At 46.1% G+C, this 27,216-nt stretch overlaps 1 protein-coding gene and 1 non-coding gene across 2 annotated transcripts in view; both read right to left on the bottom strand.

Moving 5' to 3' along the window:
- Positions 1 to 27,216, bottom strand: part of LOC140429358 (ras GTPase-activating protein 1-like) — a 374,654-nt gene that overhangs the window by 143,504 nt on the left and 203,934 nt on the right. The window contains exons 12-14 of the mRNA XM_072516226.1: positions 26,423 to 26,510; positions 23,416 to 23,496; positions 15,731 to 15,888 (exon numbers count right to left, since the gene is read on the bottom strand). Of these exons, the coding sequence (XP_072372327.1) occupies positions 15,731 to 15,888; positions 23,416 to 23,496; positions 26,423 to 26,510 (327 nt within the window). The remainder of the gene's footprint in view (positions 1 to 15,730; positions 15,889 to 23,415; positions 23,497 to 26,422; positions 26,511 to 27,216) is intronic.
- trnal-uag (transfer RNA leucine (anticodon UAG)) lies at positions 15,020 to 15,100 on the bottom strand. The gene has a single exon. It is a non-coding gene; the product is annotated as a tRNA-Leu (tRNA).

The raw sequence follows: 27,216 nt of genomic DNA, 5'->3' as shown, positions 1-27,216 counted from the left end.
AATATATATTTTATTCAAATTTTGTTCGGTCAAACAACAGTACAGGATTTTCCCCTTTTTACAACTTTAAAACAATATAAATAATAATGACCGTTTTTTAAAAACAAATAAATAATATATTAACTAAACGGCAACTGCCAACAACTGAATAACAACTCTCCAATACAATAAAGTCCCACACGCCAGTATAAATAACTAATATACAAACAACTATAGGAAACCCCTGAGGGCCCGCGTGGGCCCTCCCCCTCCCTCCCCTCCCCCCTCTCCCTCCCTCCCCTCCTCCCTCTCCCTCCCTCCCCCACCCCTCCCTCCACTCCTCCCTCCCCCCTCCCCCCCACCCCTCCCTCCACTCCTCCCTCCCCCTCCCTCCCCCCTCCCCCCCTTCTCCCCTCTCCCCCCTCCCCCTCCCCTCCTCCCCCCTCCCCCCCCCCTGCACTCCCGGCTCTCCCCCCCTCCTCTTCCCCCCCCCCCCTCCCCCTCTTCCCCCTCCCTCCCTCCCCCACCCTCGCCTCCTGCACTCCCGGCTCATCTGCAACCCCAAATATAGCCAACCCCCAGCCTGGTTCGACCCAGACCACCTTTGAAATCACTTTTGCCACACCCACCCAGAACCCATGCAATAGCGGACATGACCAAAACATGTGGGTGTGGTTTGCCGGGCTTCCCGCGCATCTCCCACACCTATCCTCCACTCCAAAAAATCTACTCAGCCTTGCTCCCATCATATGCGCCCTGTGTAGAACCTTGAATTGTATCAGGCTGAGCCTGGCACACGAGGACAAAGAGTTTACCCTACTTAGGGCATCTGCCCACAGCCCCTCCTCAATCTCTTCCCCCAGCTCCTCCTCCCATTTTCCCTTCAGCTCCTCTACCATCGTCTCCCCCTCATCTCTCATTTCCCCATATATATCTGACACCCTACCATCACCCACCCATGCCCCCAAAATCACTCTGTCCTGGATCTCTTGCGCCGAGAGCTGCGGAAATTCCCTCACCTGTTGCCTCACAAATGCCCTCACTTGCATATAGCGAAATGCATTCCCAGGTGGCAACCCATATTTTTCTGTCAGTGCTCCCAGACTCGCGAACGTCCCGTCTAAGAACAAGTCCTTCAATTTCGCAATTCCTGCTCGCTGCCAAGATTTAAATCCCCCATCTATCCTTCCCGGGACGAACCTATGGTTGGTTCCTTATCGGGGACCACACTAAGGCACCCGTCACTCCCTTATGTCGTCTCCACTGCCCCCAAATTTTCAGTGTTGCCACCACCACTGGACTTGTGGTGTACTTTTTCGGGGAGAACGGTAAAGGCGCCGTCGTTAATGCTTGCAGGCAGGTTCCCCTACAGGACGCATCTCTAGTCTTTTCCACGCCGCTCCCTCCCCTTCCCCCATCCACTTGCATACCATTGATATATTGGCGGCCCAATAATAGCCACTTAAGCTCGGCAGTGCCAGTCCCCCCCTATCCCTGCTACGCTGCAGAAACCCCCTCTTCACTCTTGGGGTCTTCCCAGCCCACACAAAGCTCATAACGCTCTTATCCACTTTTTTGAAAAAAGCCTTGGTAATCATCACAGGGAGGCACTGGAACACAAAAAGAAATCGCGGAAGGACCACCATTTTGACCGCCTGCACCCTGCCCGCCAGTGACAGGGGCACCATGTCCCATCTCCTAAAATCCTCTCCATCTGCTCCACCAATCTTCCTAAATTAAGCTTATGCAAGGTTCCCCAGTTCCTGGCTATCTGGATCCCTAGGTACCGAAAATCCCTTGTTACTCTCCTCAGCGGCAAATCATCTATTCCCCTGCTCTGTTCCCCAGGGTGCATCACAAACAGCTTACTCTTCCCCATATTCAGTTTATATCCCGAAAATTCCCCAAATTCCCTGAGTGTCTGCATTATCTCGGGCATCCCCTTCACTGGGTCCGCGACATACAACAACAAATCATCCGCGTATAATGACACCTAGTGCTCTTCTCCTCCCCTAAGTACTCCCCTCCACTTCCTAGAGCCCCTCAGCGCTATGGCCAGTGGCTCAATTGCCAACGCAAACAGTATCGGGGACAGGGGACACCCCTGTCTTGTCCCTCTATATAGACGGAAGTAGTCAGATCTCTGCCTGTTTGTGATCACACTTGCCACCGGGACCCTATATAAAAGCTGAACCCACCCAATAAACCCCTCTCCAAATCCAAATCTCCTCAACACTTCCCACAGGTAATCCCACTCCACTCTATCAAATGCTTTCTCAGCGTCCATCGCCACCACTATCTCCGCCTCTCCCTCCGGCGGGGACATCATCATCACACCTAGCAGCCTCCGTATATTAGTGTTCAACTGTCTCCCCTTAACAAACCCAGTTTGATCCTCGTGAACCACCCCTGGAACATAATCCTCGATCCTCGTCGCCATCACCTTGGCCAAGAGCTTGGCATCTACATTCAGAAGGGAGATAGGCCTGTAAGACCCACACTGCAGCGGGTCTTTGTCCCTCTTCAGGAGCAACGATATCGTCGCCTCCGACATCGTCGGGGGCAATGTCCCCCCTTCCCTGGCCTCGTTAAAGGTTCTCGTCAGAAGCGGGGCTAGTAGGTCCATGTATTTCCTATAAAATTCCACCGGGAACCCATCTGGTCCCGGGGCCTTCCCTGCCTGCAAGCTCCCAATCCCTTTTACCACCTCCTCCACCTCAATCCGTGCTCCCAATCCTGTCCTCTCCTGCTCCTCCACCTTTGGGAATTCCAGCTGATCCAGGAAGTGCATCATTCCCTCCTTCCCTTCTGGGGGTTGTGCCTTATACAGCCTCTCATAAAATGCCTTAAACACCCCGTTCACCCTCTCTGCTCCCCGTTCCATTTCACCCTCCTCGTCCCTCACCCCACCTATCTCCCTCGCCGCCCCTCTCTTCCTCAATCGTTGGGCCAGAAACGGCTCGCCTTCTCTCCGTACTCACATTGTACTCCCTGTGCCTTCCTCCATTGTGCCTCTGCCCTGCCCGTGGTCAGCAAGTCAAATTCCGTATGCAACCTTTGTCTTTCCCTGTACAGTCCCTCATCCGGAGCCTCTGCATACTGCCTATCCACCCTCAAAATTTCTCTCAACAATCGCTCCCTCTCTTTACTCTCTTGTTTCCCCTTATGGGCCTTTATGGAAATCAGTTCCCCTCTGACCACCGCCTTCAGTGCCTCCCAGACCACTCCCACCTGAACCTCTCCATCATCGTTAATCTCCAGGTACCTTTCGATACATCCCCTCACCCTTATGTGGGGCATGGTCCGAGATGGCTATGGCCGAATACTCCGTCCCTGTCACCTTCGGGATCAGTGCCCTTCCCAGGACAAAGAAGTCTATCCGAGAATACACCTTGTGGACATGGGAGAAGGAGGAAAACTCCATACTCCTGGGCCTAGTGAATCTCCAGGGGTCTACTCCTCCCATCTGCTCCATGAAGTCCTTAAGCACCTTGGCCGCTGCCGGCCTCCTCACAGTCCTAGACCTGGACCGGTCCAGCCCTGGATCCTGCACCGTGTTGAAATCTCCCCCCATTACCAACTTTCCCGCCTCCAGGTCCGGGATACGCCCCAGCATACGCTTCATGAAGTTTGCATCATCCCAGTTCGGGGCATATACGTTCACCAGAACCACCGCTTACCCTTGTAATCTGCCACTCACCATCACGTATCTACCCCCACTGTCCGCTACTATGGTCCTCGCCTCAAACACTACCCGTTTCCCCACTAATATAGCCACCCCTCTATTTTTTGCATCCAAGCCCGAATGAAATACCTGTCCCACCCATCCTTTACGTAATCTGACCTGATCCGCCAGTTTCAGATGCGTCTCCTGTAGCATGACCACATCTGCCTTTAATTTCTTTAGGTGCGCGAGTACCCTTGCCCTCTTAATCGGCCCATTCAGCCCTCTCACATTCCACGCGATCAACCGGGTCGGGGAGCTCTTTCCCCCACCCCCCATGTCGACTAGCCAACCCCTTTTTTAGACCAGCTCCTCACCCGGTTCCCACGCTCCCGTTTGTCCCCCCGACCCGACCACCCTGCCCCATAACAGCTCCCCCTTTCCCTTAGCAGCAGCAACCCAGTTAACCACCCCCCCCCCTCCGCTAGATCCCTTTCTAGCGTAATTGCTCCCCCATGTTACTTCCAGAAGTCAGCAAACTCTGGCTGACCTCGGCTTCCCCCGTTTATCCTTGGCCCCCCCATTGTGTAAGGCCCCCTCCTTCCTGCGCTCCCTTTCCCGCCGCAATTACCATAGCGCGGGAACAAAGCCCGCGTTTCCCTCTCGGCCCCGCCCCTAATGGCGCAGCTCCCTCTCTCCTTCCCCACCGGCGCCCACAGTTCACCATACCCCCCCCCCCCCCCCAACGAGGGGAATAGAGAAAATTTCCCCCCCTTCCCCCTTCCCCGTCCCATACAATCCCCCAACTATTTTATTACAGAAAACTCTTTCTTTCTCCAGTCTAGTCCAACTTCTCCTCTACAATAAATGTCCACGCCTCTTCTGCCGTCTCGAAGTAGTGATGTTTCCCTTGGTGTGTAACCCACAGTCTCGCTGGCTGCAGCATTCCAAATTTAACTTTCTTTCTATGTAGCACCGCCTTGGCCCGATTGAAACTCGCCCTCCTTCTCGCCACCTCCGCACTCCAATCCTGGTACACGCGGATCACCGCATTCTCCCACCTGCAGCTCCATGTCTTTTTCGCCCATCTCAGGACCATCTCCCTGTCCTTATAGCGGTGAAACCTCACCACTATGGCTCGAGGTATTTCTCCTGCCTTTGGTCTTCGCGCAAGGACTCGATATGCTCCCTCCACTTCCAAGGGGCCCGTCGGGGCCTCCGGTCCCATTAACGAGTGAAGTAATGTGCTAACATATGTCCCGACGTCCGCCCCCTCTGCACCTTCGGGAAGACCCAAAACTCTTAAGTTCTTCCACCTCGAGTTATTCTCCAGGGCTTCCAGCCTCTCTACACACCTTTTATGCAGTGCCTCGTGCGTCTCTGTCTTCACCACCAGGCCCTGTATTTCATTCTCATTCTCAGCAGCCTTTGCCTTCACATTACAAAGCTCCAACTCCTGGGTCTTCTGTGCCTCCTTTAGCCCTTCAATCGCCTGTAGCATTGGGGCCAATACCTCCTTCTTCAGCTCCTCCACACAGCGCCGCAGGAACTCTTGCTGTTCCGGGCCCCACACCGAACGGCCTCCTTCCGCCGCCATCTTGCTTCGTGCTTCCCTTCCTTTCCGCTGCTCCTGAGGATCCTCTGCAATTCAGCCACTACTCTCTTCTTTCTCCATATATATCCGGGGGGGGGGATTCCCTTCTATTTCACCGCACAATGATTTTAGCCGTCAAAAATTGCCGTTGGGGCTCCTAATAAGAGCCCAAAAGTCCATTCCAACGGGAGGTGCCGAAACGTGCGACTCAGCTGGTCATCGCCGCACCCGGAAGTCCTCCATCACAATCTTTAACGTGATTGTTATAGTCTAAGTGCTCCCTCACACACCGTTCTTAAAAAAGTTCTTAGTTCCAGCTGTTTTTCCTCATTGTTAGATTATTACATGCTGAGTAATAAAACTCCAGTTTTTGTACACCCTTTGCTGCTTCTTGCCAGTTCAGAAGGTAATTAAAATCTCCCACATTTGTTATTCTTCACGCTTCGTTTCAACCATTTGCTTAAATATTTCTTCATCCACCTCCTTTCCAGGAAAACATGATTCCCTAATTGTGTGATCAGCCCTTATCTTTTATTTCAATGTATATGGATTCTATTTCTAACCTTGATAGTTATGCCCACATTTTCTATTGGATTTATTAACTTTGTATTCATAGAATCATAGAATTTAGTGCAGAAAGAGGCCATTTGGCCCATCGAGTCTGCACCGACTCTTGGAACGAGCACCCTATCCCTGTAACCAGTAATCCCACTTAACCTTTTTGGACACGAAGGGCACTTTATCATGGCCAACCTAACCTGCACATCTTTGGACTGTGGGAGAAAACCGGAGCACCCGGAGGAAACCCACGCAGACATGGGAAGAACGTGCAGACTCCGCTCAGACAGTGACCCAAGCCAGGGATCGAACCTGGGACCCTGGAGCTGTGAAGCAACTGTGCTAACCACTGTGCTACCATGCTATTCTACCCACTCGTTCTTTCCCTATCCTTTCTGAATATGTTATAACCTGCACTATTAAGTGCCATTGCTGTTCTTTTCATAGCCATATTTCTGTTATTCCTACTACATCCAGTTCACTGCTATGGACTATGCCTCCAATTTCTGTCTTCTATTTTGGATGCTGGGTACATAGCTGCACAAGCTGTTTTATTGGTCTTTTGTGGTCGATCCTTTCATTTTTAACCGTCCTTTTCTACTTCTGTTTTCTAACTATATAGAATCATTGAATGTACGGGACGGAGACAGGCCCTTCGACCCAAACTGGTCCATGCCAACCAAAAAGCCGATGTCAGCTAACCCCATTTGCCTGCATTTGGCCCATGTCCCTCAAAACCTTTCCTATCCATGTATCTGTCCAAATGCCTTTTAAATGTTGTCAATGTGCCTACCTCAACCACTTTCCTGAACACACTGAATAAATACCACCCTTCAAAGATCTTAACACCATGGCAGTCCCAGTCTATGTTAGGAAAATTAAAATCCCCAACTATGACAACCCTATTATTCCTGCAAGTCTCCCCAATCTCCCTGCATATTTGTTCTTCTAATTCTGTTGACTATTTGGGGGGCTATAGTACAACCCCAATAAGGTCACCATCCCCTTCTTATTTCTTAGTACCACCCACAAAGCCTCACTGGATGATTCTCGGTTATTTCATCTCTGACTACTGCCATGATCCTCCCCTTAATCAAAAATGCAACTTCCCCTCTCTCTTTCCTCCACCTCTGTCCCGCCTAAAACACCTGTACCCTGGAACACTAAGCTGCCAGTCCTGTCCCTCCCTTAGCCATGTTTCAGTTATGGCTATAATATCCCAGTCCCACATACCTATCCATGCCCTGAGTTCATCAGCCTTACCTGTCAGCACTCTTGCATTGAAATAGATGCAATATATTCCAACAGGTTTCCCCTTCTACCTGCTGTGCTCCTGCCTATCATGTCTATTCAGCTTGACGTTGCTGAGTACTGTATCTCCTTTCAGCCCCTGTGCTTCCCTGCTGCTGAGGATCCCACCCCTCTGCCAATCTAATTTAAACGTCCCTTGCGGCACTAGCAAATCTGTCCCCCAGGATATTGATCCCCCTCCAGTTCAGATGCAACCAGACCCTCTTAAAAGGTCACCTTTGCCCCACAAAAGATCGCAATGACCTAAGAATCAGAATCCCTGCCCCTGCATCAATTCTTTAGCCACGCATTCATCTGCCATATTCTCTTATTCTCACACTCAGTAGTACGTGGCACTGGAAGTAATCCAGAGATTACGCTCCTCGAGGTCCTGTTTCTTAACCTTTTTCATAACTCCCTTTAATCACTCCTCAGGACCTCATCCCTATTTCTATTTACATCATTTGTGCCAACACTTCAGGCTGCTCCCCCTCCCCCTTGAGAATGTTCTGCAGCCGCTCCGAGGTATCGTTGACCCTGGCACCCAGGCGGCAACACACCATCCTGGACTCCCGTTTGTGGCCACAGAATCTCCTGTCTGTCCCCCGAACTATCGAGTATCCTATTACTACGGTCCTGTTTACCTTTCCCCTTTCCCGCTGTGCATCAGAGCCAGTCGTAGTGCCACAGATCTGGCTACTGCTGCTTTCACATGAACGGTTATCCCCCCCCATCATTATCCAAAATGGTAGACTTGTTTATGAGGGAAATGGCCACAGGGGACTCCTGCACTCTCTGCCTGCTCCCTTTGCCTTTCCTGCTGGTCACCCAGATACTCTCTGCCTGCACCTTAGGTGTGACCACATCACTAAAACTGTCCTTTGACAACAGCTCCTCCACAAACCACTTTCTGGAAGCACTGACTGCCTGATGCATCTCCCCTGCAACAGCCAATCAGCGTCACCGCTCTGTTGGCCGCTTGCCTTCACCCGAACACGGAGGACGGCTTGCTGAAGTCAACTTTCTGGAAACACTGACCTCCCGATGCAAATCTTCCCCGCACAGCCAATCAGTGTTGCCGCTTTGCTTGTTCTCACCTTGGTCTGACCATTACTCTCTTTCCTATTTTGTTTTTAGACTTGTTATTTTCACATGAACCCTCCCTCCTCTTTCTTGCTAGTTTAGTCCTATTGACAGCCCTATTTATCCTTTCCAACCGAGTACAGGATCCTACACAAATTCAGGTGGAGCCATCCCAGCTTGTGGCAGCAGGGTAGCACGTGGGTAGCACTGTGGCTTCACAGTGCCAGGGTCCCAGGTTCGATTCCAAAAAGGTTAGATGGGGTTATTGGGTTACGGGGATAGGGTGGAAGTGAGGGCTTAAGTGGGTTGATGCAGACTCGATGGGCCGAATGGCCTCCTTCTGCGCTGTATGTTCTATGTTCAGTGTAGTTCTTTCCCATTTTAAGGGACTCTAAGACACATTCACCCACCTGATCTGCTTATCCTTGTGCTTGCTACCAAGTGGCTTAGCTAGTAATCTAGAGATTATCACCCAGAAATTTATAACCAAGTTCTGCACACATGAGTACGGCTTCAACCGGGACCTTGGATTCATGTCACATTACATTCACCCCCCCAACAATCTAGCCTGGGCTTGCGAAATCCTACCACCTGTCCTGGCTTGAGACAATTCACACCTCTTTAACCTGGAGTTACCCCTCTCTCTGGCTCTGTAAATACTTAATTACGTGCAAATGCTCGCATTCAAAGTATCGTCTTGCATTTTAGACTTTGTCTATATAAATGTTTCTGGAATCTACCTATTCATTCACCTCAGGAAGGAGCAGTGCTCCAAAAGCTAGTGATTTGAAACAAACCTGTTGGACTTTAACCTGGTGTTGTAGGGCTTCTTACTGTGCTCACCCCAGTCCAACGCAGGCATCTCCACATCATAATAATAATAACCTTTATTAAGGTCACAAGTCGGCTTACATTGCACTGCAATGAAGTTACTGTGCAAATCCCCTAGTCGCCACACTCGGGCGCCTGTTCGTACACTGAGGGAAAATTCAGAATGTCCAATTCACCTGACAAGCACGTCTTTCGGGAAACTTATACTGTCATTAACGTTTGGTGAATTACTTTAGTTCTGGATAATAATGCAATTATTTGAAATCTAGATTATATTTAGATATTTGAATTGAGTCAATGTTAGCTTAATCTTTAGCTGCTTAGCCTGTTGATTATCTTTGTTTTACATCCTTATCTCTTTATTAATATTTATATATGACAGATATACTATAATGAAAATTTGGAACCATTTAGCATTAGTGACCTCTGTTTAGCTAATTTCAGTGTTATCCCAAGATCTGATTAAACATTAGTTAAGCAAAAAAAAAATAATATAATAAAATAAACTTGATTTAGTATTGGAATAAGTTAAAACACCAAATTATCTAATTTTCAAATCAGAACATTTTGAAAATAGGAATGAAACAGAAGATGAAATTTATGGGAAATTTACAGAGGTCTGCTGTAGAAACAGAGTTGTACAAAGAACAAAGAAAAGTACAGCACAGGAACAGGCCCTTCGGCCCTCCAAGCCTGGGCTGACCATGCTGCCCGTCTAAACTAAAATCTTCTACACTTCCGGGATCTGTATCCCTCTATTCCCATCCTATTCATGTATTTGTCAAGACGCCCCTTAAACATCACTATCGTCCCTGCATTCACCACCTCCTCCGGCAGCGAGTTCCAGGCACCCATTACCCTCTGCGTAACTTGCCTCGTACATCTCCTCTAAACCTTGCCCCTCGTACCTTAAACCTATGCCCCCTAGTAATTGACCCCACTACCCTGGGAAAACATCTCTATCTATGCCCCTCATAATTTTGTAGACCTCTATCAGGTCGCCCCTCAACCTCCTTCATTCCAGTGAGAACAAACCAAGTTTATTCAACCTCTCCTCATAGCTAATGCCCTCCATACCAGGCAACATCCTGGTAAATCTCTTTTGCACCCTCTCTAAAGCCTCCACATCCTTCTGGTAGTGTGGCGACCAGAATTGAACACTATACTCCAAGTGTGGCCTAACTAAGGTTCTATACAGCTGCAACATGACCTGCCAATTTTTATACTCAATGCCCCAGCCAATGAAGGCAAGCATGCTGTATGCCTTCTTGACTACCTTCTCCACCTGTGTTGCCCCTTTCAGTGACCTGTGGAACTGTACACCAAGATCTCTCTGACTGTCAATACTCTTGAGGGTTCTACCATTCACTGTATAATCCCTACCTGTATTAGACCTTCCAAAATGCATTACCTCACATTTGTCCGGATTAAACTCCATCTGCCATCTCGCCGCCCAAGTCTCCAAACGATCTAAAATCTGCTGTATCCTCTGACAGTCCTCATCGCTATCTGCAATTCCACCAACCTTTGTGTCATCCGCAAACTTACTAATCAGACCAGTTACATTTTCATCCAAATCATTTATATATACTACGAACAGCAAAGGTCCAATCACTGAACCCCCCGGAACACGACTAGTCACAGCCCTCCAATCTGAAAAGCACCCTTCCATTGCTACTCTCTGCCTTCTATGACCTAGCCAGTTCTGTATCCATCATGCCAGCTCACCTCTGATCCTGTGTGACTTCACCTTTTGTACCAGTCTGCCATGAGGGACCTTGTCAAAGGCCTTACTGAAGTCCATATAGACACCATCCACTGGCCAACCTGCATCAATCATCTTTGTGACCAACTCAAAAAACTCTATCAAGTTAGTGAGACACGACCTCCCCTTCACAAAATCGTGCTGCCTCTGGTTAATACGTCCACTTGCTTCCAAACGGGAGTAGTTTTGTTCTCGAAGAATTCTCACCAGTAATTTGCCTACCACTGACGTAAGGCTCACCGGCCTGTAGTTCCCTGGATTATCCTTGCTACCCTTCTTAAACAGAGGAACAACATTGGCCATTCTCCAGTCCTCCGGGACATCACCAGAAGACAGTGAGGAGCCAAAGATTTCTGTCAAGGCCTCAGCAATTTCCTCTCTTGCCTCCTTCAGTATTGTGGGGTAGATCCCATCAGGCTCTGGGGACTTATCCATTGTAATATTTTTCAAGACGCCCAACACCTCATCTTTTTGGATCTCAATGTGACCCAGGCTATCTACACAACCTTCTCCAGACTCAACATCACCAATTCCTTCTCTTTGGTGAATACTGATGCAAAATATTCATTTAGTACTTCACCCATTTCCTCTGGCTGCACACATAGATTCCCTCCCCTGTCCGTCAGTGGGCTAACCCTTTCCCTGGCTACCCTCTTGCTTTTTATGTATGTGTAAAAAGCCTTGGGATTTTCCTTAACCCTACTTGCCAATGACTTTTCGTGACCTCTTTTAGCCCTCTTGACTCCTTGAAGTTCCTTCCTGCTTTCCTTATATTCCACACAGGCTTCGTCTGTTCCCAGCCTTCTAGCCCTGACAAATGCCTCCTTTTTCTTTTCGACAAGGCCTACAATATCTCTTGTTATCCAAGGTTCCCAAAATTTGCCATATTTATCCTTCTTCCTCACAGGAATTCCTGAATCCCTTTCAACTGACATTTGAAAGCCTCCCACATGTCAGATGTTAATTTACCCTCAGACATCCGCCCCCAATCTACGTTCTTCAGTTCCTGCCTAATATTGTTATAATTAGCCTTCCCCCAATTTAGCACATTCATCCTTGGACCACTCTTATCCTTGTCCACCAATACTTTAAAATTTACTGAATTGTGGTCACTTTCCCGAAATGCTCCCCTGCTGAAACTTCTACCACCTGGCTGGGCTCATTCCCCAATACCAGGTCCAGTACAGCCCCTTCCCTAGTTGGACTATCTACATATTGTTTCAAGAAGCCCTCCTGGATGCTCCTGACAAACTCTGCCCCGTCCAAGCCCCTAGCACTAAGTGAATCCCAGTCAATATTGGGGAAGTTAAAGTCTCCTATCACAACAACCCTGTTGCTTTTACTCCTTTCCAAAACCTGTCTACCTATCTGTTCCTCTATCTCCCGCTGGCTGTTGGGAGGCCTGTAGTAAACCCCCAACATTGTGACTGCACCCTTCTTATTCCTGATCTCTACCCATACAGCCTTGCTGCCTTCTGCGGTGTCCTCCCACAGTGCAGCTGTGATATTCTCCCTAACCAGTAGCGCAACTCCGCGACCCCTTTTACATCCCCCTCTATCCCGCCTGAAACATCTAAATCCTGGAATGTATAGCTGCCAATCAATGATCACAGGGGTGAAAGATGAACTGGACTTGTGGTAAATTAAGTCACAGGCAGTATCTTTTACAGTGGGTAGAATGTGACAGATCAGCCATGGGTGAGTTTGAAGAAACAAATTCAGAGATAACAACAGCATATCTGAAGGTTTCAACAAATGAGCCGCAACAGGGATGAAGTCAGGCTATGTTGCGGAGGTAGGAGAAGGCAATCTTAGCGAAGTGCAAATGCGAAGTTGGAAGCTCAATGTGGGATCAAATATGATACCAAGACTGCAGACAGGCTGGTTTAGTGTCAGACTGCTGCCAGGGAGAGGGATGCAGCCGATAGCGAGGGAAGAGAGTTTGGATTGCTGACTTTTGATTTGGAAGTAGTGTAGTAAGGAACATTTTTTCTTTAAAATATCTGTGGAGTTTGAAAAGGACTTATAAAAGTTTACAACAATTGTAATTTTGTTGACCAGTAAAAATATACTTGTCCATGTGACCTAGCAATCCTCGACCTGGAAGCAGTACCAACAGGGAGGAAGTTAACATACGGAAGCCACGTGGTTGGCATACACCAAGGAGAGCTTCAGACAAAGAAGAGCCTCGGCAGGGGAGAAAACAGAGAAGGCACATTTACAAGAAGTTGGGTGTTTAATACAGTTACGGAGGACAAGAAGCTGAAAGCAGGGTTAGAACAGGGTTGCAACAGAGATTGTGGACTGGACAATTCTACCGCTATACTTCAGTTTTACCAGGGCTGACCAGACTGTTTAACAAATTTATTTAAGGAACCAGATAAAGAAATCTCTGGGGTATTTGTGCCATGAAGGCCGCCTTGAACCTAGCCAAGGAATTCTACATGAGGATGCTGTTTGGGCAACAACTGTCTCCTGGGGATTCAGATGGAGTGGAACTATCCTTGCTGGTGACTTGAGGACAAAATCCATCAAGTGAGAAAAGTAAAAGATCCTGGGCGAGATTCTCCTCTCCCGCGCCGAAGTGGCCGCGCCGTCGTGAACGCCGTCGAGGTTCACGACGGCGCGAAACGGCCCCGATCCCGACCGATTCAGGCCCTGACAATGGGCTAGGATCGGGGCTGCGTCATCTACACGCGCCAGGCCTTGTTGGCCGGCGCCAACCCGCGCATGCGTGGTTGCCGTCCTCTCTATGTCCGCCCCGCAAGAAGATGGCGGATGGATCTTGCGGGGCCGCGGAAGGAAGGAGATCCTCCTTCAGAGCGGACGGCCCGACGATCGGTGGGCACCGATCGGGGGCCATGCCACATTTAAGGTACCCCCTGGTGCAGGATCCCCCCTCCCCTCCCCCCGCAGGCCGCCGCCCCCAGCGTTCACGCACCGTTCACGATGGCAGCGACCAGGTGTGGACGGCGCCGGGGGGAACCGGCCGTTTTGGCCTGGCCACTCGGCCCATCTGGGCCTGAGAATAGCGGGGGTGCCGGAGAATCGCCATTTTGGGTGTCTCCGGCGATTCTCCGGCCTAACTCTGCCTTAAAAATATTCACTGCCTTCTGAAGTAGAGTTCCAAAGTCGTAAAACCCTAATTTCTCCTCATCTCTGTCCTAACACGGCGACCTCTAATTTTGAAACAGTGCCCCCTAGTCCTAGACTCACCCACAAGAGGAAACATTCTTTCCACATCCAACTTGTCAAGATCTTATATAATTTATTCAAGTCATCCCTCACTCTTCTAAACTCAGTGAAAACAAGCCCAATCTGCCATCCTTTCCTCATAACAACCCTCTCATTCCAAGCATCAATCTAGTAAACCTCCTCTGAACATCTGCACTGCAGTTAACTCCTTCTTTAAATAAGGAGATCAAAATTGCAGTCAGTATTTAAGAAGTAGTCTTACCAATGTCCTGTATAACTGAAGCATGAACATCCTTACTTTTATGTTCAATTATTATGTTCATAATAATAATGTTCATAATAAAGAATAGTATTCTACTGGCCTTCTTAATTACTTTTTGTACCTGCTTACTAACTTTTTGTGACTCAAGCACGAGAACACCTTGATCCCTCTACACCTCAGAATTCTACAGCCATCCTCCAATAAGTAATGCTCTTGCCTTTTTATTCTTCAGCCGAAGTGAACAACTTTACATTTTCCCACATTATACTCCTTCTGCCATATTTTTGCCCACTCACTCAAATTTATTTATATCCATCTGCAACCTCCTTAAGTTCTCTTCACAAAATACTTGCCTACGTATCTTTGTCATCTTCAAATTTAGCTACCATGCCTTCGCTCCCTTCACCTAAATCATTGATACATATTATAAAAGGTATAGGCCCAGCACAGATCTCAACAATTTTTTTAAAAAGTCTGCTTTTCTGTTCTTCCCACCTCACATTTCCCCACATTATACTTCATCTGCCACCTTGTTGCCCGCTCACTTAGTTATTTATATCTCTTTGCAGACTTGGTGTTCTCCTCACAGATTATATGGGACTCTAGCATCCTAAAGCAAAAGTAGATAACACATAATGGTACGGTAAAAGCAAAATACTACAGATGCTGGAAATCTAAACTAAAAACAAAGTTGTGGAAATATTTAACAGATTTAGTAGCATCTGTGGAGAGAAACATAAACATTGAGTTGCAAAGACTTCTCTTCAGAACTGGAAAAAGGAATATCGACTGAAACAATGGTAGTGATGGGATTCAAGCCCATGCCTCATCAGAGACTGGAATCTAAATCCAATGCCTTGACCACTCGGCCACACTACCACAAAGAAAAAAACATTAACTGAAACTCTGGCAGCAATGTGATTTGAGCCCACGCATCTTCAGAAACTGGAATTCAAACTCAGCGCCTTAAACTGCTCAGCCACATTTTTACTCAGTTCTGAAGAACATATTGAACTCTGTTTCTATCTCCACAGGTGCTCCAGACATGCTGCTGATTAGTCCCAGCACTATTCGGTTTTATTAACAATGATAAGTAAGGGTTTACAGAATGCGTTTAGGACTGCAGAAAGTTGATCTAGAAAGGCAACGGTGCACAAGGTCCTCACCAATTATATCACCCAGTTTTCAGACAAGAAATACATGCCCAACAGTCAAATTCCTTCCTGATAAATTCTAGCCTCATTCAGGACTCGAGTACATAATCTGGACTGACACTGCAGAGGCGATGCTACCTTATCTCAGTGTCATCCTTTGACAGCTATTAATAATAAGCTCCATGTTAAGCTCCATCCACTTCTGGTAGAAGTAAATGGTTCCAGAGCACAATTGCAAGCTGGAAGCTTTTGGTATCCTGAGACATCAGATTAGACAGTAAATCTTTCCATTTTATGTGTAAATCTTCATAAAATATGATTACTGAAGAGGTTTTATGCTGAAAAAAGGACTCACTCAAAAATGAATTCTTCTGTCCATACAGGGTTCTGCCCTTCCCTGGCATGAGTTTTTGCTACTTGAACACTGTTTAGGGAGATGTTGCAATAAGGTTGTGTGAAATATTTCCCTGGAAGTTTATGGGCTTCTTCCACATACAACACCAGACTACTGACCTGAAGAAGAAAACAAAATTACTTTTGGAAATTTCACATGACACCAGGATCAAATTACATCAACAGGTTACTTCTGCCGTGTAAGTTTTCTGAATACTGGAAAGTAGCAAATGTAACTCCACTATATAAGGGGGAAAGAGAAAACTGAGAACTACAGACCTGTTTGTTTGATGTCAGGAGTAGGAAAAATGTTAGAATATTAAGGATGTGAAAACTAGACACTTGGAAAATAATCATATGATTGGGAAGAGTCAACCTGGATTTATGAAAGAGGTTCCCATTACTGGCAATCCTGATGCCAATGCAGGAAGAAGTACTGGCGGCTGACAGGATGACAGCAGGTCAGGCTAACATCATAGAAGAGAAGCGATGAAAACATTATGTAATAACCATGAAATTGGATCCAAGCAACTTCCTTAGTTGCGCAGCCATTATCTATGAGAATACATTCAAGCCGAGCAAAATGAGTGTGTTTTTTTCTCCCGCAGGCACAATGTTGAAAGTGCAGTGGGAGTGGCACATAGAGGCAATGTAGATTTCAAAGGAAGAGCAGCAGTCTGTGGAAGAACTGTCATAGGTTATGCGTACCCGCCACCAGTACAGATGCATTCATCTCAGTGTGACCTCAGTCGCATATAGAATGGGTGGACTGAGGGGAGGAGCATATTGCATCTAAGCAGGAGTAGGTGATGGAGTCAGTGACAACTGTTGGGAATTTCTACTGGAGTTATGAGAATAGCTCCAGTCATGCTCAACTCGATACATTTGAGCCAAGTCTCAGGCTCATACATGAAGCAGGTGTTTATGGAGCAGCAAACATGTAGTCATCCATAACTTTCTTAACATATTACAGAGAAGTCTATCCATGTCATGAGTGCCACAATCTCTCAGATGTGAGTGCATGACCTCCTCCATTGAAAGAGTAGCCATGCTCACACAGAAATCAAATGCCATATTATATTATTATTTATTTATTTATTTTTAAAAAATTTATTTATTAACCAGAACTTGGTTGGAAGTTAGAGGGATGGCAGGGAAGGTAGTGCAATGTTCCTCCTGCAGGATGTTTGAGGTGAGGGATGCCGTTAGTGTCCCTGCTGATTTTACCTGCAGGAAGTGCAGCCAGCTCCAGCTCCTCCAAGACCGAGTTAGGGAACTGGAGCTGGAGTTGGATGAACTTCGGATCATTCGGGAGGCAGAGGGGGGTCATAGATAGCAGCTTCAGGGAATTAGTTGCACCAAAGATTGGAGATAGATGGGTAACTGTAAGAGGGACTTGGAGGAAGCAGTCAGTGCAGGGATCCCTTGCGGTCGTTCCCCTGAGTAACAAGTATACCGCTTTGGATACTTGTGGGGGGGGGACTTACCAGGGGTAAGCCATGGGGTACGGGCCTCTGGCACGGTGTCTGTCCCTGTTGCTCAGAACGGAAGGGGGGAGAAGAGCAGAGCATTAGTAATTGGGGACTCGATAGTCAGGGGCACAGATAGGAGATTTTGTGGGAGCGTGAGAGACTCACGTTTGGTATGTTGCCTCCCAGGTGCAAGGGTACGTGATGTCTCGGATCGTGTTTTCCGGGTCCTTAAGGGGGAGGGGGAGCAGCCCCAAGTCGTGGTCCACATTGGCACTAACGACATAGGTAGGAAAGAGGACAAGGATGTCAGGCAGGCTTTCAGGGAGCTAGGATGGAAGTTCAAAATGAGAACAAACAGAGTTGTTATCTCTGGGTTGTTGCCCGTGCCACGTGATAATGAGATGAGGAATAGGGAGAGAGAGCAATTAAACACGTGGCTACAGGGATGGTGCATGCGGGAGGGATTCAGATTTCTGGATAATCGGGGCTCTTTCTGGGGAAGGTGGGACCTCTACAGACAGGATGGTCTACATCTGAACCTGACGGGCACAAATATCCTGGGGGGGGGGAGATTTGTTAGTGCTCTTTAGGGGGGTTTAAACTAATGCAGCAGGGGCATGGGAACCTGGATTTAGTTTTAGGGTACGGGAGATTGAGAGTATAGAGGTCAGGAGCACAGAATTGACTTCGCAGGAGGGGGCCAGTGTTCAGGTAGGTGGTTTGAAGTGTGTCTACTTCAATGCCAGGAGTATACGAAATAAGGTAGGGGAACTGTTAGCATGGGTTGGTACCTGGGACTTCGATGTTGTGGCCATTTCGGAGACATGTGGATAGAGCAGGGACAGGAATGGTTGTTGCAGGTTCCGGGGTTTAGGTGTTTTAGTAAGCTCAGAGGAGGCACAAGAGGGGGAGGTGTGGCGCTGCTAGTCAAGAACAGTATTACGGTGGCGGAGAGGATGCTAGATGGGGACTCTTCTTCCGAGGTAGTATGGGCTGAGGTTAGAAACAGGAAAGGAGAGGTCACCTTGTTGGGAGTTTTCTATAGGCCTCCTAATAGTTCTAGGGATGTAGAGGAAAGGATGGCGAAGATGATTCTGGATAAGAGCGAAAGTAACAGTTATTATTGGAGACTTTAACGTTCCAAATATTAACTGGAAAAGATATAGTGCGAGTACATTAGATGGGTCGTACAATGTGTGCAGGAGGGTTTCCTGACACAATATGTTGACAGGCCAACAAGAGGCGAGGCCACATTGGATTTGGTTTTGGGTAATGAACAAGGCCAGGTGTTAGATTTGGAGGTAGGTGAGCACTTTGGGGACAGTGACCACAATTCGGTGACGTTTACGTTAGTGATGGAAAGGGATAAGTATACCCCGCAGGGCAAGAGTTATAGCTGGGGGAAGGGCAATTATGATGCCATTAGACATGACTTGGGAGGGGTAGGCTGGAGAAGTAGGCTGCAAGTGTTGGGCACACTGGATATGTGGAGCTTGTTCAAGGACCAGCTACTGCGTGTTCTTGATAAGTACGTACCGGTCAGGCAGGGAGGAAGGCGTCGAGCGAGGGAACCATGGTTTACCAAAGAAGTGGAATCTCTTGTTCAGAGGAAGAAGGAGGCCTATGTGAAGATGAGGTGTGAAGTTTCAGTTGGGGCGCTTGACAGTTACAAGGTAGCGAGGAAGGATCTAAAGAGAGAGCTAAGACGAGCAAGGAGGGGACATGAGAAGTATTTGGCAGGTAGGATCAAGGAAAACCCAAAAGCTTTCTATAGGTATGTCAGGAATAAAAGAATGACTAGGGTAAGAGTAGGGCCAGTCAAGGACAGGGATGGGAAGTTGTGTGTGGAGTCTGAAGAGATAGACAAGATACTAAATGAATATTTTTCGTCAGTATTCACTCAGGAAAAAGATAATGTTGTGGAGGAGAATGCTGAGACCCAGGCTATTAGAATAGATGGCATTGAGGTACGTAGGGAAGAGGTGTTGGCAATTCTGGACAGGCTGAAAATAGATAAGTCCCCGGGGCCTGATGGGATTTATCCTAGGATTCTCTGGGAAGCCAGGGAAGAGATTGCTGAGCCTTTGGCTTTGATTTTTATGTCATCATTGGCTACAGGAATAGTGCCAGAGGACTGGAGGATGGCAAATGTGGTCCCTTTGTTCAAAAGGGGGAGCAGAGACAACCCCGGCAACTATAGACCGGTGAGCCTCACGTCTGTTGTGGATAAAGTCTTGGAGGGGATTATAAGAGACAAGATTTATAATCATCTAGATAGGGATAATATGATTAGGGATAGTCAGCATGGCTTTGTGAAGGGTATGTCAAGCCTCATAAACCTTATCGAGTTCTTTGAGAAGGTGACTGAACAGGTAGACGAGGGTAGAGCAGTTGATGTGGTGTATATGGATTTCAGTAAAGCGTTTGATAAGGTTCCCCACGGTAGGCTATTGCAGAAAATACGGAGGCTGGGGATTGAGGGTGATTTAGAGATGTGGATCAGAAATTGGCTAGCTGAAAGAAGACAGAGGGTGGTGGTTGATGGGAAATGTTCAGAATGGAGTTCAGTTACAAGTGGCGTACCACAAGGATCTGTTCTGGGGCCGTTGCTGTTTGTCATTTTTATACATGACCTAGAGGAGGGCGCAGAAGGGTGGGTGAGTAAATTTGCAGACGACACTAAAGTCGGTGGTGTTGTCGACAGTGCGGAAGGATGTTGCAGGTTACAGAGGGACATAGATAAGCTGCAGAGCTGGGCTGAGAGGTGGCAAATGGAGTTTAATGTAGAGAAGTGTGAGGTGATTCACTTTGGGAGGAATAACAGGAATGCGGAATATTTGGCTAATGGCAAAATTCTTGAAAGTGTGGATGAGCAGAGGGATCTCGGTGTCCATGTACATAGATCCCTGAAAGTTGCCACCCAGGTTGATAGGGTTGTGAAGAAGGCCTATGGTGTGTTGGCCTTTATTGTTAGAGGGATTGCGTTCCGGAGTCATGGGGTCATGTTGCAGCTGTACAAAACTCTGGTACGGCCTCATTTGGAGTATTGCATACAGTTCTGGTCACCTCATTATAGGAAGGACGTGGAAGGTTTGGAACGGGTGCCAAGGAGATTTACCAGGATGTTGCCTGGTATGGAGGGAAAACCTTATGAGGAAAGGCTGATGGACTTGAGGTTGTTTTCGTTAGAGAGAAGGTTAAGAGGAGACTTAATAGAGGCATACAAAATGATCAGAGGGTTAGATGGGGTGGACAGTGAGAGCCTTCTCCCGCGGATGGAAATGGCTAGCACGAGGGGACATAGCCTTAAACTGAGGGGTAATAGATATAGGACAGAGGTAGGTTCTTTACGCAAAGAGTGGTGAGGCCGTGGAATGCCCTACCTGCAATAGTAGTGAACTCACCAACATTGAGGGCATTGGATAAGCATATGGATGATAATGGCATAGTGTAGGTTAGATGGCTTTTGTTTCAGTGCAACATCGTGGGCCGAAGGGCCTGTACTGCTCTGTATCGTTCTATGTTCTATAAATACAGAGACACAGACATCGGGAGAAGCTTACGGAATGTAGTACTACTCAGTAGAGAAGATGTGTGAAGAGATCAGTTCAGTCCATAAGAGGGTCATTCAGGAGTCTATAACAAGAGGTTGGAAGAGAGAATAACCCGGATGGGAGGGGTCTTTGATTATGCTGCCCACTTTCTCAAGGTAGCGGGAGGTGTAGACAGAGTCAATGGACGGGAGGCGGGTTTGTGTGATGGACTGAGATCTGTTCATGACTCTCTGTAGTTTCTTACGGTCTTGGGCTGAGCAGTTGCCATACCAGGCTGTGATGCAGCCAGACAGGATGCTTTCTATGGTGCATTTGTAATAATTGGTCAGAGTCAATGTGGTCATACCAAATGTCCTTAAGGTTAGATGGCTTTTGTTTTTTGACTTCCCATGTCGGTGCAACATCGTGGGCCGAAGGGCCTGTACTGCGCTGTATCGTTCTATGTTCTAAGTGGGTGTCGGACCAGCACTATGGTCTCCACACTATGTTGGCAATCTTGAATAACTATTAGTTGCAGTGATGGCCCAGGACTGCATGGAGAAGTGGTCAAGTGGCCTCCTATTCCTAGTTCGTAGAAAATGCAGAGGTCCTGAAAGGGCAGAGCAAGGCAGGGATGATGGGAATGGGGGTTCTCCTCAAGGCATCCATCCCCAGTCTCTAGACACCTCCTTTGCACCTCCGACTGAGCCACAAAACCCCGAGTAATACGCCCAGGAGCAAGACCCTCTCTGCGCAGATGCAAGCGAGTGGTCTGAAACAGGACCCTCTTGGGCACCACAACCCAGAGGTCATATGCCATATGAATTTAAATTGCCAGAGCAAAGAACCATAGGAAAGAAACAAACAGCCTTCCGGATCTGCTCTAATCATGCTGGTCACACTTCATACATGTATAAGGAGGAAAATGCAGAAATGGTTTTAGTTGTACAATGGGATTCACTTGGGCGCTTCTTTAATGACGAATAACATTATTGAAATTAAGCCATTTATCTTGGCCACCAGCTAAGTGTCATGTAGTCCTTTTTGTCACATTGTACATGGGACTATTAAGAGTGGCCATCAGCGTGAAGTCCTTAGTGTCACATTGCACATGGACTATTAGGAGCTGAATAGTTGTGAGCTCAATTAATGTAATGGATCATTAGAGTGGGAGGGGTAGCGGCATAGGTTTACTTGAAGAATGTTAGGATGGAGTGATGCTTCAGGGGCCCAGGTGCCAAGGATGCAGTGCTGCACACTCCATACTTGAATGAATCTTGATTGTATGAGGGTGCGACATGCTTCTCTTCTGTGCAGATCAATGGCATCAGCAGGATCTCTCAATGGGAATGCACTCTACTGAGTAGTACTGTACTCTGAATACCCATTTGAGCAGTACAGCACTCCATATGATCACCCGTTGCCTGTGCCGAAGTATTTACATTGTGTATTTATGTACATCCCATGTGGTTTTTTTCATGTCTGGAATGATCTGTTTGGACTGTACACAGAACAATACTTTTCACTGTACCTCGGTACACGTGACAATAAAACAAATCCAAAATTGCTCCTGTGGCTATTTTGTTGCTCTCTTCCTGAGCAGGCCCAGACTGGTGGAATTCACTTTGAACACAAGTAGTTCCATATCTTGGGTACAAAGCATCCATCACTTTAGTGATGTAATTATGGACATCAGATTGAGAGATTGTGAAGATGTCAGCAGCTGACTGAAAATTCAATGTTATGGTTACCTAGGCCGCTATGTGTAATGGCTATCCAATGGTCTCTTCTGGCCTCAGATCCTCCTCCAAAGTTTTGGGACCACCTGACACAAGAGCTGCAGGTTTCAGAATTACTGCAGCACAAGTTAATAATACTCAAAATAAAAGTGGAAATTTTAATCACATGCGGGTTGGAGAGATCCAAGAAGCTGATTTTTCGACTATGGACCCTGTGCTGAGGAGATAGCATCTTCGTCTAGCTCATGGTCTACGGCCATTCCACTGCACCCAGCTACATATAGGTGCAGTGCAAGCTGTAGCTCTTCCAATTGCTGACTTCCCCGTTGTGGCTGCTGAGTTGGATAATGCTGAAAATTCTAAGTGGTCCACTCGACCTTAGAACAAGTTCCTGCACATGTTTGAAGGCACATGGGAATTTTGCTGCAGGAACAGGCAGTAATTTCTTCGCCCCTAACAGTATGAGTAACAGCAGTCTCAATGAGTTACTCCTCTAATGGCAGGCCGCTGCCAATACTGATTTCAGGCTTGCTGTTTTCCCCATCATAGTTCAAAGTGAAATCCAATTTCAGGATTCAATGACCCCCACTGTGCATTTGCCTCCTCTGAATTGCTGAGTTCTGGAAGCTGCATGTATCCATGCATAACTGGTAAAGAATCATTAAGATGGTAAATTAGTGCCTTAGTACTACCTTCAACTGCCATCCTGCCACACAGATAGTCAAAGCAGACGCAATGCACCCTGGGAAAAACAGGAGAAGGCAGGAAAACATGGGATACTGTCCCATAACTTTTTAAAAAATTATTTCCCCAGCACCAACATCCCCCCCCCGCCCCACAGAATTTAATGCATTATAAATTGACTTTTAATGCCATGTAAAAGGCTGAGTAAAATCTTTTTACTTGTCGAAGGCGTTTATTTGAGGTTGGTGGCAGAGGTTTCTTCAAGTTACTGCAAAATACCTGCAGGCACTTCATCCAGTCCTATAAAAGCAAAAACATTTAAATAGATACACATAATATTCAGATAACTGAACCACTAAATAATTTCTAAATTCATTATCAAATTTATTTAACCTTTACAAAATTAATCAGCCATATATAGTTAATATATTTTAAATTTATTCTTTGTCCAAAGCGGATAATCAGTTCAGTGAAGTAAATGTTCATTATTCAGAGCACAAACAAGCTTCAAGCTCATCCAAGTACAGACCCAAGCTGGGTATTGTAGCAGGAAAGGAAATCAGGAATATCATCATTGAAATGAAAATCGCTTATTGTCACAAGTAGGTTTCAAATGAAGTTACTGTGAAAAGCCCCTAGTCGCCACATTCCGGCGCCTGTTCGGGGAGGCTGGTACAGGAATTGAACCGTGCTGCTGGCCTGCCTTGGTCTGCTTTCAAAGCCAGCGATTTAGCCCTGGGCTGAACAGCGGGTGACACAATGGGTACATGATGCAGTAAGCTGCAAAACAAAATGCATTGTGCTTAAAAAAAACAGGGACTGCTAAAGTCAAAATGGAATGTGATTGATGAAAAATGCCTGGACAGAGAGGGAAAAGCCTCTGCCCAAAACAGAAGCAAAATTGGCAACAGATTTATACCATAACCTCCTGATTCCCCCAGCATCGCATTTAGGGCTTACCCCAATGACACGCTGAGGTATCCGTCTCGGAAGTTCCCATGGAAGGGTTTACCCAGCAATTTTCCAGAAGTGATAACTTCTTTTGGACAATTATGCTGGGAACCATTTGTCAGAAACGATTCAAACATCTAACTTTGGATGGTTATGCCAGTTTTACCCTGATATTTACTCAGAAAGAGTTAGAATGAATGAAACCAACCCAACCCCATGCCTGATCAGCCATGAGTCATACCAGGGAAATTTCTGGTCTCCAGAAAATCAGCAGGGATTTCATTATCTTTAAAGAAGCGCAAATACCCATTGTTACTGCAGGAAATCGAATTCCAAAGAAATGCACCAGTATCATATACATTTCTGGTTAAAAGAAGCAGTATGCCTGCAAAGATAAAAGGGACCCAGACTCCGCTATTAAACTTTGACGATTCTACACCTGTTAAATAAACCTATTGCCCAACACCCAGGAGAAGTGATGAGAGGAATGCCACATGACCTCCCCTATGCTGCTAGAACCTGTAATACTGCCATGCAGAGCTGAACCCAGACTATCATTTTACCCCTCTACAGGCAGCAGCAGAAAGAGCCCTGGCCAGTTACATTGCTTGGCCCCCATCTACACAGTGTATTACTGGAATATCGGAACTCCTGTATCCATGCCTATAAGACCCATTCATTTCTACGTGCCTTCTTCCATCTGGGAAGACATCGCTTCTAGAAAGATAGATCATCCTGCAACAGTTTCAGCCTGTTAAACTCTGAAGGAATATACCATTGGACTTTTAATTCTAGGCTCTGGACTCACGTGAAACCATGACTCTTCTTTATATCGTGGTCCTGTCCTGTATCCCTTTTTTTCCCTTGTCCCTCTTTTACTGTTGGAATGCAAAAGGGGGCAAAACTCCTTCCCGGGTTGTGTGGGTAAAATAAACCAAGGCTTTTATTTTACCTCATTTTGAATTTGCTGTGGGGTTATTAATAAAGGATCGGATTACTTCAAAATGAAGGGCTGCGGGAAATACTCCACCACTAAAAGGGGGAAATCAGAAACACCTTTCTGTTTACGGATGGGTAGTGACTGGAGGAATCAGGAGTGTTTAAATTAATCCCCTCTTAACCATCTCAAATGCAATGCAAAGTAGGAATAATAGACTTTCAGATAGACACAGTTTGAGTACGAAGTACAGTTTTGAACATTCCATTGTAGAAAATATATTAAAAACCAGGAATGTACAATAAGTTTAATCAGAATATCAGGGTGAGAAATATAGATACGAAGAAAGATTGGAGATACTAGGAATATTTTCACAAAAGCAGAGGTGGCTAAAAGGTCACTTTGTAAGGGATTTTTTTCATTATGATGAGTGTTGATTAGGTGACAAAAGAAAGGCTATTTTCTATGGGTGGGGAGATAGTGAGGACTGACCATCAATTAAAATGGTCACTAGCAAGTACAGAGATCGATTAGCATAAATCTATTTACACAGAGAACTGCTTTAGTATGAAATATTTTCCCACAAAGAATAGTTGAGAGCTCATTGCATCTTTTTAGCAAAAAGTAAATAAACATTTGCAACAATGAAAGATACAGGAATATAAGGGTGTAGTGAGGAGAGGTGCAGAGGACTGAATTAGTTTTTGATTTCTCCATAACTGGCACATACAAGATAGGCTAAAGGTCTTCTTCGGTGCTGCAATTTCCTTTTATTCTATGCCGTCTATCTTTTAGAACCACAGATTTACGAAAGAGGTCGCTCTTCTTTTGGTTGATCTCCTGTTAGGGTGCTCCATCTATTTCCTCCCTCCACCAATTTGTTTTCTTCCCGAGTTGTTACTGAGTTTCATGTTCGATGTGAAAAGGTTCTCTGTCAAATGTATATATGGTGAAAGAGGATTTTCGAAACCAGCTTTTTTTAAACTACCTTCTCCCATGCTGAACTGTTTTATTTTTAAACATTTATACTGGCTTTAGTATTATTTCTCTCTTATACTTCAAAAATAATCTAATCCTTACGTGATGTTTGAACAATGAGACAGGTGTTCTAACTTATTTAAAAGATCAGCTATCAATTATTTTAACACCAACAGCTTATTAATGGGCATAAAACAAGAACACCCATCTCTGTTTTGTCAACAAGAGCTTTGCAAGGTAGTCATTATGTCACTCAAATATGGTTGTCAGTATTCTTTGCTATGAGAAAAGGCAGCATGCTGTATATTTGGTTGACATAGTCATCCCAAAGTTATAATCAATTAGCTTCAAGCATTTTACCTGTGCCTGTTCTGGAATTTCTGCTGAGAAATAGAAGATGTAATGGTCTTCACTAAAGTGCTGTACTACTATTTGAAAACAGTTTGGCCTGAGAAAAGGAAAAGTACAGGAAACAAATTAATCCATGAAATGACAGTACAACAAATCTCTGATGGAGAAGAAATCTTGACCAATCTATTTTTTGTCAAAACAGCAACTTTATTATTCATGCATATCTGTTGCAGTCTCCCTGTTGGTTCAATTCTAATTTCTTCCTTCCTTAGATGGGAGGTGTATCGGCACATTATGAAGATAGCTATTTCAAATTCAAAAATGCTTGTGTAACTAATTTTACTGATCACCATCAAACATTTAATAAACTATAACCTTTCCAGTCCTATTGTTTAGAAACGTCTGGAAATTGTTTGAGCAGAACAAAGTAACTCACAGCACAACCTTAGTACAGTATTTCGGGGGCAAAAACAGTGAAAGTATTTGGATAAGCAAAACATTTTTTACTACTTTATAACGTTTATCACGGTTTTATGCTTCAGGTAAATGCTGATATGTTTTCTGGTTCAGATACTTATGATTAGGCATTCCAACATCGTTCTATAATCCAGAAAATATCAAATGACTTTGGTCTCAAGCGATCTGAAGAGGTCATAGTATAAAAATTAAAACAATAAATGCAGGAAATATTCAGCAGGTCAGGCAGCAATGATGAAGAGAGGAACAGAGTTAACATTTCAGGTTGATGACCATTCATCAAAACTCAGTTCACAGATGTTTCCAGGCCTCCTGAGTATTTACAG

Source organism: Scyliorhinus torazame, chromosome 9 (assembly GCF_047496885.1).
Source record: "Scyliorhinus torazame isolate Kashiwa2021f chromosome 9, sScyTor2.1, whole genome shotgun sequence".
In the NCBI taxonomy this organism is placed as follows: Eukaryota; Metazoa; Chordata; class Chondrichthyes; order Carcharhiniformes; family Scyliorhinidae; genus Scyliorhinus; species Scyliorhinus torazame.
The sequence above is the reverse complement of the archived record's forward strand: the minus strand, read 5'-3'. Positions and strand labels throughout refer to the sequence as shown.